The 17,127-nt window shown below is 34.9% G+C and overlaps 1 protein-coding gene across 1 annotated transcript in view; it reads left to right on the top strand.

The window, feature by feature from the left end:
• Positions 1-11,283, top strand: part of Trhde (thyrotropin releasing hormone degrading enzyme) — a 462,867-nt gene extending 451,584 nt beyond the window's left edge. Inside the window, exons 16-19 of the mRNA XM_004632174.3 lie at positions 586-753; positions 1,389-1,529; positions 4,302-4,383; positions 10,381-11,283. Of these exons, the coding sequence (XP_004632231.2) occupies positions 586-753; positions 1,389-1,529; positions 4,302-4,383; positions 10,381-10,524 (535 nt within the window). The 3' untranslated portion in view covers positions 10,525-11,283. The remainder of the gene's footprint in view (positions 1-585; positions 754-1,388; positions 1,530-4,301; positions 4,384-10,380) is intronic.
• Positions 11,284-17,127: the final 5,844 nt, after the last annotated feature.

Below are 17,127 nucleotides of genomic sequence, written 5' to 3' on the forward strand. Positions count from 1 at the left end.
GATTTCCTGGCCTTTGGGAGCTCTGGAGGATCCGATGCGGTCTAGCCACCCAGGGAGTCTAACATAGTTTAGACTCTTACGCTCTACAAAGCCTGCCTACCTCTGTACAGAGTATACAGACAAAAATGCCACTGGGCTCTTCTCTCCGAGATGAAAATGTAAGCAGAGGCTCCAGCATCTTGAAATAAAATTCCAAGTGTGGACACAAAGGGAAACAAAGCTTTTGTAAATAGGTGGAGAAGAGAGGTTGAAGGAAAGGAAGGGGAATGTGAAAAAAAGAACTAAGACATATTGCATACAAATACACATTTCCTATGATGTCATTATGTATATGTGAAACATATCAATAAAACTAATTTTAAAAAGAATTTACACAGAACTTGCTTTCAGAACTTCTTTTGAATGAAAGACATTGTTTTATTCATCCAGTCATTAATTTTTTAATATTATTACTGCATAGTATGATTCTCTTTTAGGAAAAAGTCTTTTTTTTAAATAAAAAAGCATGCCAAATAAGGTCTGTCTTTACTCTCAACACCATGAAGTTTTTAATTAACAGAAAATCACCATGGGTTGCTTCCTCAGAATACCGCTAAATGTTAGAGACATCGTCTACTGCACAGGAGTATCGCTGTTGGATGAGGATGTGTGGGAATTCCTCTGGATGAAATTCCACTCCACCACAGCAATTTCTGAAAAGAAAATATTGTTGGAGGCCTTAACGTGCAGTGATGACAGGAATTTATTAAACAGGTGGGTAATTAATCTTCTAGATTTGTTTTTGTAATGAAAGTATTCTCTAATCAAACTGTTCTGAAGTTATCTATCTATCTATCTATCTATCTATCTATCTATCTATCTATCTATCCTTTTCTTCTGAACTGGAAATTGAACTCAGAACCTTGCACTTTCCAGGTACTATACCACTGAGCTAAATCCCTGGCCTCATATACATATTCCTAAAGATAAGAAAATCTTCCATACCAACATAACTAAAATCACTTGATGGTAAAAACATCTGAACTTATTTGTTTTTTATTTAAAACATATTCATGACAAATTATTTGATAACTATATATGTGTATAAGAAAATATTTCATTATGAAAATATCTACTTAATGCAGAAATTTTTAAAGAAAAGTTTGCAATCTGAAAGCAGATGTGTGAATTCCCTATCCCATAGAAATTTTTAGAGTTTAATTAACGTATCTAATTTAAATGGCCTTCTCCATTTTTTATAAACAGAAGTTTTCTCTATTAAATTTGTAGTAGGAAAGTTTTCACTGACCTATATACTTTTGAAGATTAAGAGAAACAATATTATGTAAGTTTTGAGATTATAAAGTATGTTGCTTCCTAAGAATTTCTTCCCAATTCTACCATTATAGGCTTCTAAATCTGTCCCTGAATTCAGAGGTTGTGCTGGATCAAGATGCAATTGATGTCATAATTCACGTAGCTCGAAATCCTCATGGCCGAGATCTTGCCTGGAAGTTTTTCCGAGATAAATGGAAGATATTAAATACCAGGTAGAAATAAGTATTCAATCATGCATGTGTGAAAAAGTAAATGAAAGCAGACGTATGAAGAACAAAGGCCCAAGTTTTGTGTTATAACTAAGATTCAAGTAATACTGTAAGATTTTAAAAATAGTCAAGCATGATGGATGTTCTACTCTTCAGAATTATTTTAGAAATTATATAGCATTATTCATTTATTAGACAATGATTAATTAATTATATCTGAACACATGGTACAAAATGTTTAGTAGACCAATTTTCCTAGAAATTCTATCAAATATTCAAAGTTGAATAATTTTTATGGTAAGACTTCTATATCCTGAACATGTTATAGAAGACTATTAGTAAATAAGATGTAATTAGTGTTATAATAAGAAACTTTACTTCTATATAATTGTTTTAAATTTCTTTTAAATGTAGATATCATAAGACATCTAAATGAAGGCACTATATAGAGGAGAAGAAACGTTAATCATTTAAATCATTGTATGGTTCAAGTTGCAGTGGAATTCTTTTCCAGGATGTCTTGTATTGTAGTGAAAATTCTTCAGCCTCAGTTTTATAAAATATTTAATTAGGTATTTAAATGTATTATAAGTGCCAATGTATTACTCTGATAATCTCTAGAGTATTTTAAAATTAAATTTCTTGTAGAGTATGTAAATGCTAGATGTCCTTTTCAAACATAAATGTTCCCAGATACTAAGCCAAATTATTATTCTGTCTCTTATTAAAAACTAATAAAAATATTATACTTAAGCACACTTTTATCAGCAGCCCTGGTATAATAAGTTCAGTTGAAAATAGTAGGTCATTAAACACATTTCTATCCACAGATATCCCAATATTCCTATAAAGCACATTGACTTTTTGTATTTTCAGTTCAGAACTTGGAGTCCCTGGAAGATTAGAGCTTGCTTTGCTGTCATGCATAGATAGCATAGTCATACAATAGGCAGCAAGGTGAAATTGATATAAATGAGCTCTTCACTTTAAAAAAATGTTAAATGCCTATCAATACATACAGCTTTTCATTGGTTTTGCAGGTCAGAGTTCAGTGGAATGTATCTGTACATACATTGCTTCTTGTCCAACAAAAGTGTTTAGTTACTGCTATGATTAATTTGTTTCTCAGCATCCACAACCTCTATGCAAAAGTTAGAAAGGTTGAAGTTTTACTGTAGCTACGAATACAGCAATATTTATCTTGACAAAGAAGACTGTCCTCTTCATCTACTCCAAGTCTTGTGTCAGTCCTTCATGGTAAACTTCATGGGGAAATCCTTTCCAACATATCTTTTCTTCTCTGTAAAGATTTTCTTGTTCATTTACTCTTGAAGTTTCAAGTACTTCCAAGTTCACATTTCTACCTCAAATATTTCACCCAAGCCATGCTCTGTGATGGACACTTTCCCCTCTGTGGCTTTCTATTGGAGTGCACCTACCTACACCGATCTACCATTATCTACATGCTTGGAAATCTATCGAGGCATCCGTCTTGCACTGCCATTTGTAGACAAGAGGTCTTCCCATTTAACACTTCCAAAGTGTTTTTTGAGTTTTTCCTTTTTGTCCGCTACCCCATTTCCCTATGCAGGATTTCACCTTAGTAAAGGGACTGGAACCCCCTTACAATAGTGTCCTGTCTCCCTGTTACTTTACAATACACTCACACATATGCATATACTTACAAGCCTCTTCCCATTGTTCCAAGCATCTTTCTGAAAACTAAGTGCAATTATTCCCTTGCTGTAAAACTTTGCGAAGTTCCATGCCATATTTGAAATCTAATCTCCTCGATACTTTCTCATCTTCTTGTTCTTCTCTTTAGGCTCACAGTTTACACACTCAGCCCTACTGCTTACAATTGTAACTGTTTATCATTGCCTGCACAAACTCTTTATTGCTTGTGTTGGTACTCTACCCAAAATTACTTCCACAGAACTTCCCATATTCAGTGTAGATGAACCATTTCCTTGAAAGCATTTCCAAGACCCTCCAGCTAGATACCATATCTGAATGCTACATGAAACTTTATCAATGCCACATTTAGTTACATTAAGTGGGAATTGTCTGTTTACATGTCTGACTCTTCAACTAGATAATAAAATGCCTTCAAGAAAGATATCATCTTATTTATCTTTGTCTGAGAAAGCATAATTAAGAACAATTGGCACTTTCTTAGAAAAATAATCATTTTCATTAATGGATAATATGTTAATTTTCTAACCACATACTAATTATGGTATAATCACTGATATTGTTATTGAATGCTTACTTGTTTTATTTCATGTAGCTGTTTCCATAAAACACTTTGATATTAGAATGATAAGAAATTATATGTTATCCAGCTTATCTCTTATTTTACAGAATAAAAACTAAGTTCTTCAGAAGCTAAGTTACTTACAATTCTTTGAATTAAAGAAGTATTAGGAAATCTCTTGTTAAGGTGGTTTGATGTTTGCTTCCAAAACACAGTCTTCATTTTAGTATAAGTGTTCTAAAAGTATGATAGCAATATGGTTCAATAGTGTTCATGATAGAAATCCTTAGCATAAGAGACAAATTGGTAAGAAAACTCCCTCTACCAACTGATGCAAATTATTCACTGTCTTCTGTCATAAATAATTGTGTTGTTAGTACAAGATTTATGCAATCCAAATGAACAATTAGATCCTCTTGTCCATGGAATTATTGACAGAGAATCTAAAATCTTCATAGTAACATTTCTTAAATAGTTATCTAGAATAATGATGGAAGCTTTTTCTTTAATCTTTTAAGGTATGGAGAAGCATTATTTATGAATTCCAAACTTATCAGTGGAGTTACAGAATTTCTTAATACTGAAGGCGAACTCAAAGAGGTAAATAATTTGCGATGAATTCCAATTTTCCTTGTATAAATATATGGAAGTATATATTTACTTAAACCATTTCTTTCCACTTGATTACATCAGATTCATACCAACTACTTTTACACATACACTCACACACACACACACACACACACACACACACACACACCACACCTATAAGTAAAAGAATTTTCTCAGTTCATTATTTACTGAACTATTTCTACTATATTGAGCATAGACTATCTGAAAAGAGTATTTGAATATAATCATTTTCAAAGCTGGATACCAAAATTCTGTTCCATAATCTTTGATTCAAGAAGATATGCCTCAGATGATTGTATGAATTTTAGTGTAGGACCCACTAAGCAATAAAACATTCATGTCAGTGACTCAGTATTCATATAGAGACTGAGTTGGCATTATGGTATATAACATAGTCTCACTGCTTCATTGTTTGTTCTATCTAGACAACAGACCATGGGACATGATAACAGTGCTTCATGCTATCTAGCCTGTTACGTTGAACGGATTTTTATATGTGAGAAGCAGCAGATCTATGTAGTAATACACATTCAATTAATGCTTCAAAATTGTTTGGTGCGATCACCGATGAATTTTATGATGAAAATAAATTTGATCTTTTGTTGAATTGATAGAGTCCAGATTTGGGAGTAGCACACATTTCCTTTGCCTTTGGTTTTTTTTTTTTTCTAGAAATGTAAAGGAGCTAGGCAACCCTCATGTCCCCTACTCCCCCCAATAACTCTGAAAGAGATGAATGTGGAATATGGAGAAATAGGAAGGTAGGACAGAGGTACAGAATTTAGAATATTTTAATTGATTATAGTGTGTTGAACCTCAAAGACTTCTGTCTTTTCCTTTGTTGTCCTTCTCCATTATAAAATACAGCTGCTAGTTTGTATTGAGAATCATGTTTTTCTCAGTTTTTATTGATAGAAAGCCTGATGCTGGGATCCAGAGTTAATCCCATCAGACTTCATTCCTGGAAGCACCAAGCCTGGTCTTAATGTTTTCTAATAATGCCTTGTTTCCTGAGATGATCCCCCATGTACTAACTCAGGGGGATTCTGTTGCATTGTGAGCTAAAATAAGCTACGGCCCTGATTGTAATGATTCGAGATTCAGTCTTGATCCTTGCCATGTGTGTTCCCCAGCTTGAGGGATTTGGTTAGAAATCCCAGAACATTTTTTAAAACTATTTTTGCAAATATAGAAAGCTAAATGGAAAGAACTTTTTATAACTACAACAAACAAAAAGAGAAACAATTAAGTTAGTGATAGCTTCCTTTTTTTAGTATGTAGATAGAGTACGTGTAAAGTCTTGGGTTTTATAATTAGTTACTCTTGAAACAAACGACGTACTTAGTCACAACCTGAGCAGATCAAGCTAGCAGAGAAGTGAAAAATTTCTCTCCTCCTTCTCCTCTTCCTTGTTCTTGCTACCCTCCTTCTCCTCTTTCCTCCCATCTCTCTCCTTCTGTCCCCTTTCCTCACACCTCCTGTCTGTCCTTTCTCCATTCCTCATGCTTTTTCTAATTCTGCTCACTGTTCATGTTTTCCCTGACTTGATAATACCCAGGCATTGTTAAAGAAATCATTTAAATCCACATTTAATTGATTTTTGTCACACATTGTTTTGTTGTCTATTTTGCCTGCATAATTTTATTCTTTTATTTCACTGTCATTTTAGATGTTCCAAGGTGCCCCCATAATAAAAGGTACAATTTTATAAATGAAGCAAAGCTGTGGCTTTCATTCCATTATCTTCAAAGCAGCTAACTTCACAATACAAGCTCTCAGTGGAATCAGTGATAAATCGCTTCTCTATGGAGCGACTTGCTCCAACTTCCTATCTTGACTCCTTTGCCAAAGACATTTTCATACTTTTATCATCTATTGTCTACAGGGTTGCAGGACACTGTACCCAGCTGGGGTGGTTGGGTTAATTTGTAATGATGGTAATTTCCTTTTCTGAAATAAAAGGACAAAGAAAAATCTAGTCCTGGTTCCTTTAACCATGTAGCCACATAAATAGAAAATCCCAATGTACTCATTTGGGATACAGCCTGCTGTTTTATCCAGGGGTCATAGATTAAAAGGAAATCAGTAGATTTATGCATTCTAAAAACCCATTTGCTATTTTAATGATCTTTGTTAGCATTAGTGACATTTAGAAGAGAGAAACTTACATCGTTCAGGGTTCCCTTCCTCAGAATTTCCTTCTAGTACCTGAAAATGAATTTCCTTTACTTAAAGGGCTCTAATAGCTTGAACAATATTTGTTCTCAAAGTAATCCATCACTTTCTTAATTTTAAAATAATTGAGGTCTGACCTCCTGGGACCTCAGAGGCCCTTGGGATCTTTGATTCTCTTGTCTATTAAGCAGTCTCCTCATGCACCTGTTTCTCCTGCCTGGTGAACAATACCAGAATATTTGACACTGTTTCAGGGTTACATGGGTCCTGGCATACTAGACGTCCCATTTACACTGTTAATGTTAAAGACTTACCCCTCACAGTCTGACAATGGCTAATTTTATTTCTATAAAGTGTATTGCCTTTTGCAATGTACTCTAAAAATAATTCGCATATGGCATTAGGGTCTAGAGTACACTGAAATAAGAGATCTTCAAAATATACTAAAATATTTTTGGGCCACGAATATAGCTCAGTGGCATAGTGCTTACCTAGCGAGCATGAGGTTGTGAGTTCAATTCCGGGTACCAAAACCAAAACCAAAACCAAAACAAAAAAAGGAAAAGAAAAGCAGAAAAATTCAATAAGTAAATCTACACAGAAATTTCTTACTAAGAATACCAGGGTGCATGAACAACACCAATATTTTACTAAATTATACTTTGTAAGAGTGTCTAAATATTCAAGATTTTTTAAAGGACAAGCAAAATTTGGCATAGATATGTAGGAAACGTAATAATAATTTTTAAAGTGAAAAGCACCAGAAAACCTACAAAAGACTGAAGAAGCAATGCTAAATGCCTTCCATCTTCTCCAAGTCCTGTAAGGTGAAGCAAGGGTCACAAGACACTGCAGAAATGCTCTAGAAGCGCTTCCACGACTGCTTGGCCCACATGTCTGCGGCAGGAGCAGCGGAGGAATATGAGCCGTGACGGCAATTCATGGCCACCCTGCAAAGTGGGCCAGATGTGCTCTGATGGATAAGCCGCTCTTAGGGCCTACCCGTGAGTTACCTCAGGCTCTCAGAGCTCACAGGGGAAGTATTTAATGCACTTACATAGTGATTTAAGAAATGAATCACTAGAGACCAACCAGATACATTGTCTACTCAGAACTCTCCTGCGAGATAACCTGACCTACCATCCTTGTCACAATAATATGTTCACATTCAAATGCACAGCTTGCCTTTAAGGAAGATTGAAGAGTTTTACTTCAGTGTTCAGGTTGGCTTCACAAAGAGGCCAAGAGCATGCTCCATGGAGCTCAAGTTGCCAGTGGGGCATTTATCACTAGCATATTCAGTGAGTGTCTAGAAAAATACAACGCAGAACATAGTTTAAAGGAGAGCTATGTTTTTGATTGGCATACAATATAGCAAATAATGACACCTAACATCATGTTTTTGTAAGAAAGCATAAAACTCGAAACATAGAACAAAAGATATTATTTCTGGCTTTAGAAATGTAGCCTGAATAAGTCTAAACATGACCATGATCATAAAAATGTGTTGGTGTATAATTAGCTATTTTCCAAATTATGGTTCAAGTACTCTCTAGACTTCCTTGTTAGTACTTCAGGGAGGGCAGTGCCTGAAATATTGGCGATGTTCAATGCATTCCTGCCTTTTTTATCTTTCTTCTTTCTTAATGTGTGTAACTTTTGTCAAATGTCTGATCAGTTTTTAGGACGAACACTAACAATTGTGTAGACGTTGTGCATTTTACATGTTTGCTATAGAATTGTAATGATTTTGAAATCTTTACAAGGATGTAGCTGTGAGATTATCAATTGCCAATATAACTAGACAAAGGGCTTTGCAAAGGACCATAGATGATAACCTTGGAGAAAACTAGGAGGTATTATGTAATCAGAGAAGCACTTTCATAAACAAACAAAGCTACCCACAAACTAAAATCTAAATTAATTTAGCAAGGCATAATTAAGTCCCTTCTGTACCCTTATGCTGTCCCCCTGCTCCTGAGCTTGTCTCCATGCACTCTGTTTCCTTCCATGTGGCATCCACCATGTGACAGTCACGTCCCACACTAATTACACCTCATAATGTTCCCTCACTGCAAGTTGATTTTGCACATTTGTCGATTAGCATTGTGATTGCTGGTTGGTTGCCCGTTTCTTAAGACATACTAGGCAGAAAGAAAAGCTGCTAGGATTTAATCTGGAGCGGGAATGGCAGAGTATTCCTAGATTCGATGAACTCTTTTTAGATAGTCTGATATCAATACAAATTATGACAAAGTGCTTAAAATTCTAACTCAAATGCTCAAATTCTCTAGCTAAATAGGTCCATATTTCCCCTTTATTCTTTCTAAATCTAGTTACTTGGATGATTGCAATATCATTAATCATCTGGGTTTCATAGACCTATTACTTTTTCCAACACCCAATAAATTTGGTAATCCCTTGACACCAATGATACTGTCAAACTCTATATTACTTATTTGTAGACGATGAAGAATGATTTTCTCTTTACAAACAAAATATGAGCCTTAAATTTTATATTCAAGTTTTAAGGCTATTTTCTATGTTATGTATGCCTTGCTGTTATAAGTAGCCTTTGTCACAATATCATCCAACTATTTCAGAGAATAAATCTATTTTAATCCCTAGTGATAAAAAAGATGAATTTTGGATAATTCCAAAGGTAATGTCCACTTTTTTTCTGGGGTGGGGGAAGGTCTTTTCATTTCAAATTGCATTACAATTAATTTATATTGCTTGTTATATTGTCTTTTGCTACTAAATATACCTTCTGTACTGACTGTGCTATCAAGGCAAGGCCCATTTCCCCATATAAACAGTATGCTGATCACTGAAATGATGAATTTTATAAAAAAGAACGTTTCTTCATGAGGCTGCAAATTTACAGGCCTGGGAGAGCAAGTTTCAGGTTTGCCTAGGCAAAATTGGGAGTTAATGGGATGAAGAAATGGGATGAGTTCCAGAGCAGGGAAAGGCAATTGAAGCTGAAGTAATCAGTCAGGTGCATGAGTATGATTGGCCTTCTTAGCTCTGAAGATGCTTCTTAGAATGCGTGTACAGGAAAATGCAGTATTACCATGACGTGGTGCTAGAGGTTTTGGTTTTTTTAACATCAAGTTGTCACTCGTCAGCACTTGTTTGATCCCAAGTGTACCGTTGATGGTTTGCACAAATGTCCTTCAAGTCTCTGAAACATCATGTAGGCCTAAGGACTTACACGTCGGCGGTGTTATCTATACCAGTGTTGATGGGAGAGTAATAATACATGCATGGCTCAGCTAAGAGAGCAATAAAGGAAGGATTGGAGAAGACAAGGGGAGGAGCCCTTGCAGGTGGGAGGAGTCCAGGGAATCATGGGCAAGGGGTAGGGAAAAGGTGTGGGGAAATATATAGAGTGAAGATATGTCTTGTACAGAATCCTAACAACTTCAATGAATGTGGCTGTTTTAAGCCATAAACATGAACTAAAGTTATAACATCAACAAGAATGAAGAAGGGGAAAAAAGAATTAGAAGAGGAGGGCGGGAGGGGGAGAAAGGAATCAGAAAGAGAAACAGCTGTGTCATGTACAAGTTCCAACTCCCTAAGTGACTGTCAAATGTATGTACTGCAAACGTGTCCTATTAAATAAAAGTAGATTAATTAATTAACTGAAAGCAAGTGACATTCGTGCCAGAGGACTGGTTGAGCTTTTCAGCTGGGCACTTTGCTTCAGATGGGTTCTTCTGCCTATTGCACATGAGCTCATGTTGTGACCTGCAAATTTACTATTTTATATTTCGCTTCCAGCTAAAGAACTTCATGAAGAACTATGATGGGGTCGCTGCTGCCTCCTTCACACGAGCTGTGGAAACCGTCGAAGCCAACGTACGCTGGAAAACGCTCTATCAAGATGAGCTTTTCCAGTGGCTGGGAAAAGCACTAAGACACTGATACACGTCTTTTGTAAACATTTACACTCAGAATTTTGTGCGAGGCGCGGCTTTACATGGAATGAGGAAAGTGGCCAGGTTTTCGGTGTTAACATGTGGGAGGAATTCTTTTTCTTTTCTTCTTTTTTTTTTTTTTTTGTTTTGGGAGATACTTGTTTCATTCATTCTGTCTCATTTCTCTATGAAGTGTTCTCTAAAGAAACCCTTGCAAGCAAAACTTGCTGCGGTTGCTCCAGCTGTACATTCCTTGCTGTACAGGACCAATATGGTAGTGGTGCATGTCAATGTTGCAGTCAGTTTGGAAAAACATATTCAGAATATTCTGTGCATGGATGTATGGTCCTGCCTGTGTTCCAGCATGCTTATTTAAAATGTCCAATGTTTTATGTGAATATATGTTACACCTGAAATGGGCATTATACAGAAGCACAAAGGTTATTGATGACAATCAGTGTTGCAATGAAGGAAAAATGGAAAAAAAAATTTACTCTCAGTCTTGAGCAATGGAGGGATGAATTAGCTCTGTCAGTGATCATTGTTATTTATTTCAGCACTTGGATTGTCTGGCAATGATTACTGGGTCAATAACTCACTTTCTTTGAGTTAAAGCTGTGGATACACTTAACGGTATATAGATAGTGTATACATATGTACATAGGGGCTGCCATATGTATATAGGATGCTGTACACTATACATGTGTGGAAAATCTCTTCAGATCAAAGAAAATTTATCTCCTTTTTATAAATGAATGGACATTTGGGAAAGGCTTAAAAGAATTAATCTTAATATTATCCTTCCTAACTCCTGAATTCTCACCTACTTATTTTTCATCTACTTTCCAAATGATTCTAGTCCAAGATGAATTTTAACAAAATTTATTTGTGAACGACCACTCTCCTAATTCTCCTAAGTCAATGGCAACTTTGCATATAGATTCTGTCATCATTTGGGCCAGATTTCATATTGCATATAGCAGTTATGTAAATGTAGAATTATTAGTGTTGAGAAAGTGTTTATTTTTGCTCGTGTTTGTCCATCTTACTCTGCTTTATTTTTGTTTGTTTGTTTTTTGTCTTTTGTTTTTGTACTGGGAACCAAACTCAGGACCTTGTGCTTGCCAGGCAGGCACTGTGCCACTGAGCTATTCCCCTGGTCCTGTTCTTCTTATATTGGATGTTTCAGAGTTAAAAGTTCTGTGTGTCTGCGTTGCCCTAATCCTGCATTCAGCAACCATACCTCAATGGGTCTATTAGCAATTAATGACCTTTTATGCCAGTTGTGCCATCCTTTCAAAAGTTCCTTTCTTTTTGTCAATGTATGTTCTTTATTTTGGTATTCACAACTTTGTCTTACCTGGGAATTTTGAATAACTCTTGTTGTGGCTGTGTGTTATGTGACACGGGTTTTAAAATGATATTTTCCACCTTGTTAGCCAGGTCTCTAATCATACTTAGATGGATGTGTTTTAATGGCATTGAAATAGCATTTTTGTTCTTCATATTTTTCAATAATTTATCATTTCCAATGTTGAAATGGAAGATTTTTAGTTGTTAAAATAAGTATTATTTTCAAAATAATAAAATAACCAATGATATAAAATACCAGCACAACCATGGTACTTAAGCTAAATGTTTGTGGACCATTACTCTCTGGAGGTGTTGTACTTTCATAATTCTTGCAAATCACTGAAATGAATGAATTTGAAAACTAAGTCACTCAATACTGAAGAAAATTAGACCGGATGAAACTGGAGCCATCGACATATTTTAAATTTATATAAAAAGAGCAATTTCCTAGTTCTTGAATTCATACTATAAGTACCACTTAAAACTAAATTTTAGCATTTGAGCCACTCGTACATGTTGCTCACATTTAGATTGTTCTACACCCACACAATCAAAATACAGGAATTTGATTGTTTTCTGCGGTGTTAGTACGGCATGGTGATGCTCGGTGTAAAATGTAGAAGTTACACCAACCGTCAAAAGTGATGAAATCTGATTACTGTGTGTCATAATGGCACTCTCATGAAGCGCCCTACTGCTGTGCATATCCCAGATAGTCACGATAACATCACTCAGTTAATGTAGTAGATGACGAAGCATTAGAAGTGGATGTCGCTTTTGTGTCATGAATTATTTATAATTCTTAGCAGTTACGATGTTTTAGTGAAATCACCATTTCCAATTTTGAGTTAGAAAAGCCTTTGGAGTTCTGATCCTCCCCACTGTTAATAATCCTCTTCAGTATTTTAGTGGCCTTGAACAACTGGTCGAGCTACAATTCAAATCCTCGGTGTATGATTATGTACAATGTTTAATACCTCATATAGTATTTGTTCAACAGTATAGTGGTATCAATGGCATTGAAATGGCATCTTGGTTCTACATATTTTTCAATAATTTATCATTTCCAATGTTGAAATTGGGGATTTTTGGTTGTTAAAATAAGTAATATTTTCAAAATAATAAAATAGCCAATGATATCTCTTGGAATATTCTGTAAAATGTAGTTATAAAGTTATATTTTCTACTTAGAGTTTTTATCTTTTCTCTCTTCTTTGTCTATTTTGCAAATCATATAGCTGCATGAAATAACAGTTGAAAATGTCCAACATGTAGGCTTAAAATTTTCCTGTCTGACAGCACAACACTGTTCCAATCAGAAAAGACTGAGTATTGTCTCCAGATGACTTATAAATAAAGAAGATTTCACCTTTTTAATCACTTTTCCCCTACAATGTTTCTGTAAACTTTGAAATTTAAAAATTTCATCTTTTAAGGCTGATACACAATGCTAGATCTATTCTAGAATTTCAGTAAGACGTACTTATTTCAAGGCATTACATTTACTTTGGTTCATCTTAGTCCCAGGATAATTGAATCATGGAACTGAGAGTTTAGTGACAACATAATTATAAATATTATCACGGTACACCCTGCAAGGTTGTTCAGGTTAGCCCATGTGTTTGCCACCTGCATTTTATTTTCTAAGCATGTTTATTTTATTTGTTTATTTGTTTATTTTGCAGTGCTGGGAATTGAGCTCAGGGCCTTGAGCTTGCCAGGCAAGCGCTTATTCTACTGAGCTATCTCCCCAGCCCATCAAAGAATGTTTATACATACCGTGTTCTCTTGTTATTGGCTTCTCACCAGAACACTATACATTTGGCTCTATATCCTGAAGAAGAAATGGAAGATTAGAGTAACAAGGTGAACTATTCAGAATGATAACTACTTTGGGAACAGATGTAGTCACTTAAGTCTTTCAATAAAGCTTTCACCAACAAAATTATATATACATGTTCAACATACCTCTAGCCAGCCTTGGTTGGAGATTTTGCAAGTACTAGAGCAGCATCAAAATACATTACATATAACTGAAGTAATTATATTTTTAACACTTTCTGATTTGCGTGATTTCAAAGTACTAAATAAAAATGTTAATCGGTACTTACTTTGATTGATACAGAGTCAAACATTGGGAGAAGTAATTTATTGGAGATACTTTTTTATCTCTTGTTGAATGTTGGGTTTTTTAAAAATGTATTTAGTACAGCACCTAGAGGGTCTCCCTACACAGATGGGACTCATAATGATACTCCTGTTTTCAGCCTCCCAAGTGCTGGGATTACAGGCGGGCATCACCACACCGTGTCAGTCGCTGTCTCAGCGCGCCCCGGGGGTCGGAGCCAGCACAGCATGCCAGGAATCGAACCCCTGCCCAGACAACTGCCTAGTAGGCTCTTTAGTCCGTTGAGCTATCTAGCCAGCCCGAATGTTGTTTAACTATAACTTTAAAACACTGATAATTTGTTTTCCTTTTTATAGAAAATTCCATGATCGTAGTAACAGTAATAACAGATGGTTAGAATACAGATACAATACTATCCATCTAAATCACTGAAAATAGCATCACTACAATGTTAACAAATCTATGCAGACTAAGTCGTGAAACAAACATTTGTATGTAACTATTGCTTAGAATTAGATGCTATAAAGGGATTTCATAAGATGTGTGTAATAAAACATATAATTTAAATCTATTAGCAATTAAACTTTTAAATGATTCTTTTTTTTTCTTTAGAAGTTGGAGAGCCTGAAGTAGTAGCTAGTCTCCTGAGAGACCAGTGAAGTCACCACATATACCTATGAAAGAAATCCCTAAAACCCAAATAATTAAAAATTTAGATTTTCCCACCTGATTTTTCTTTTATCAGAGATTACACTCAAATTATCTTTTTCTGTTGATGTTTATATGTTCATATAATTCCATGTAAAGAAATATTTACTCACCACCTTTTGTTGAGATGGACACTTAGTAGGGGTATAAAAAATGAGATGTATAGAACAAAAAGAATTTGCATGTAATAAAATAGTAAAAGACAAAGAAATTATGAAGAAGTAAGAAGAAAAGGAACATGAAAAATTGTTTCACACAATGAAAAATGGCAAATAATTTTGGGTATAGATAATTTAATATATTTCATACATTTGTTCACAAACCTTGGTACAAGGTTTATTAATCAATTTCACAATACATGTTTTATGGACATATGTAACAGGTTGAAATTTAAGTACAGCTCTCCAGTTAAAACAATAATAATTGGAACAGAAATTGGGATATAATTTATCCTTGAGTAATGTTGTGTAAGTAATTTAGCAATATTAGTTGCAGAAAAAAGTTTAAGCTATGAAAATATAGTTCATATTTGCATACTTAACATTGGTTAAGTTCATGTTAGTCATATATTCTTTATAGCACAGTACTTATCTTGGAAATAATTTATTTCTTCAAATTAGCATATATGAACTTGACTGCAAAATGTTCTTGCACATCATTCTAGAATTTGAGACTAATCATACAGATATAGCCTTCAATTCAATTGTCATTGATTAATGAGGAAGTTTCTAAAGTACATATTTTTCTTAATGTGACATAAATTCAGGAAAAGTCTAATAATAAGGTAGTAGCTTTTTTCTGGTTTATTTTATGAGCGTTATTTCATGATTTAGATACAAGAATTTTTTTTTTCAATGATTTTATTGATAAACAAATAACAATGAGACAGTTTCAAATCAAATTGACAGGACAGTTTCAATAATTAACACATTGCATACATTCCTCCCAGTGGTTAATTGCTGTACAAGATGTGGACATAATATCCTATCTACAAACACCATTAGAACAAATCACTCTATTCATTAAGAGAATGTAACTATATATCTATCCTAACCACTTTGAATACACAGATACAAAATGGACATTCATCTGTATACCCTTTGTTTGTTAAGTTCTATTATTTGAATATTACAGGTATGTTAATTCAACAAAATAATCTAAAAGAGTTCAGTAGTCCATAATAGTATTGGGTCTTCTGCTTCACTGGCAGTGTCAGAAATTGTTGACCTGAGTCCCCTACAGCTCAAGTTTTTTTTTTTTTTAACCAGGGATTGAACTCAGGTCCTTGCACTTGCCAGGGAAGCACTTATTTCACTGAGCCATCTCCCTGGCCCCAGCTCAAGTTTTAAAACTATCTTAAGTACTTTTAGGAAAGTTATCGCGAAATGTAAGTTTTAAAGTTAAATATACTGCCTATGGATCACTGCATGCATTTTTTAAAAATAAATTTATCACAAATGGACCTATAAGTAGCTAGTATTTGCTACTTATAGATTATACAATAATTTGAAAACTACATTTTAGACATTTTATTTTGAATGGTTCATATTTTAAAGGATATTGCCTTAAAGATTCTTTCTGGAGTTTTCCTAGCACATGTACTAATCACTAAGAAAAAATATGACTAAACTTCATCTTACTCTGAGTTAAAATATTTTGTAGTGTATTAATAAAGTGAGCTAGGATAGAGGGAAAGAACAAAAATTCAGTACCTACTAAATTTCAGGCAATTTTTAAGTATCTCATTTAACAGTCCTGTGAAATGTCATTAGTTCAAATTTATCAATAAGTAGGCCAAATGCTAGTTTATGCAACTAATTAGTGGTGTTATGTGGGATTCAAAACTCTCCAAAAGCAACCCAATTATGGTTTGAATTAGTAATTCATCTGTTTCCAACCTGCATGGAAACATGTTTATCCATACAGACTCATGTCTATCTTAGCTGAATAATTGCCTCATTTTCTTACTGGCAGGGGCTTTTTCAAAGAATTGTTGATTACTACATTCTGGTTTGTCACTCATTTTTTTTACCAGCTAACATCATAGTGTCCATAAAATATTTTCATAGGCAATATTTTACATGCATGTGTTTGTGCAGCGGATTTCTTTTCTTTTTAATTTATGTATTCAGTACAGCATCTACAAGGTCTCACTACACAGATCGAACTCTTAGTGATCCTCCTGTTTTCAGCCTCCCAAGCGCTGGGATTATAGACACGTGCCACTGTGCCCAGTCTCAATCACCATCTCAGCATGCCCTGGGGTCAGGGCCAGCATGGCACACACAGGTCATCGTCCCCGGCTGCTGCATCTGCCTAAGTAGACACTTTTATCTGCTGAGCTATCTGGCCAGCCCCTGTGTAGTGGCTTTTAAGGTATAACAAGCAATTAGCAGATACAACCAATGAGCCAGGAAAAAG

Source organism: Octodon degus, unplaced genomic scaffold (genome assembly GCF_000260255.1).
Source record: "Octodon degus isolate 3935 unplaced genomic scaffold, OctDeg1.0 scaffold00047, whole genome shotgun sequence".
NCBI lineage: Eukaryota > Metazoa > Chordata > Mammalia > Rodentia > Octodontidae > Octodon > Octodon degus.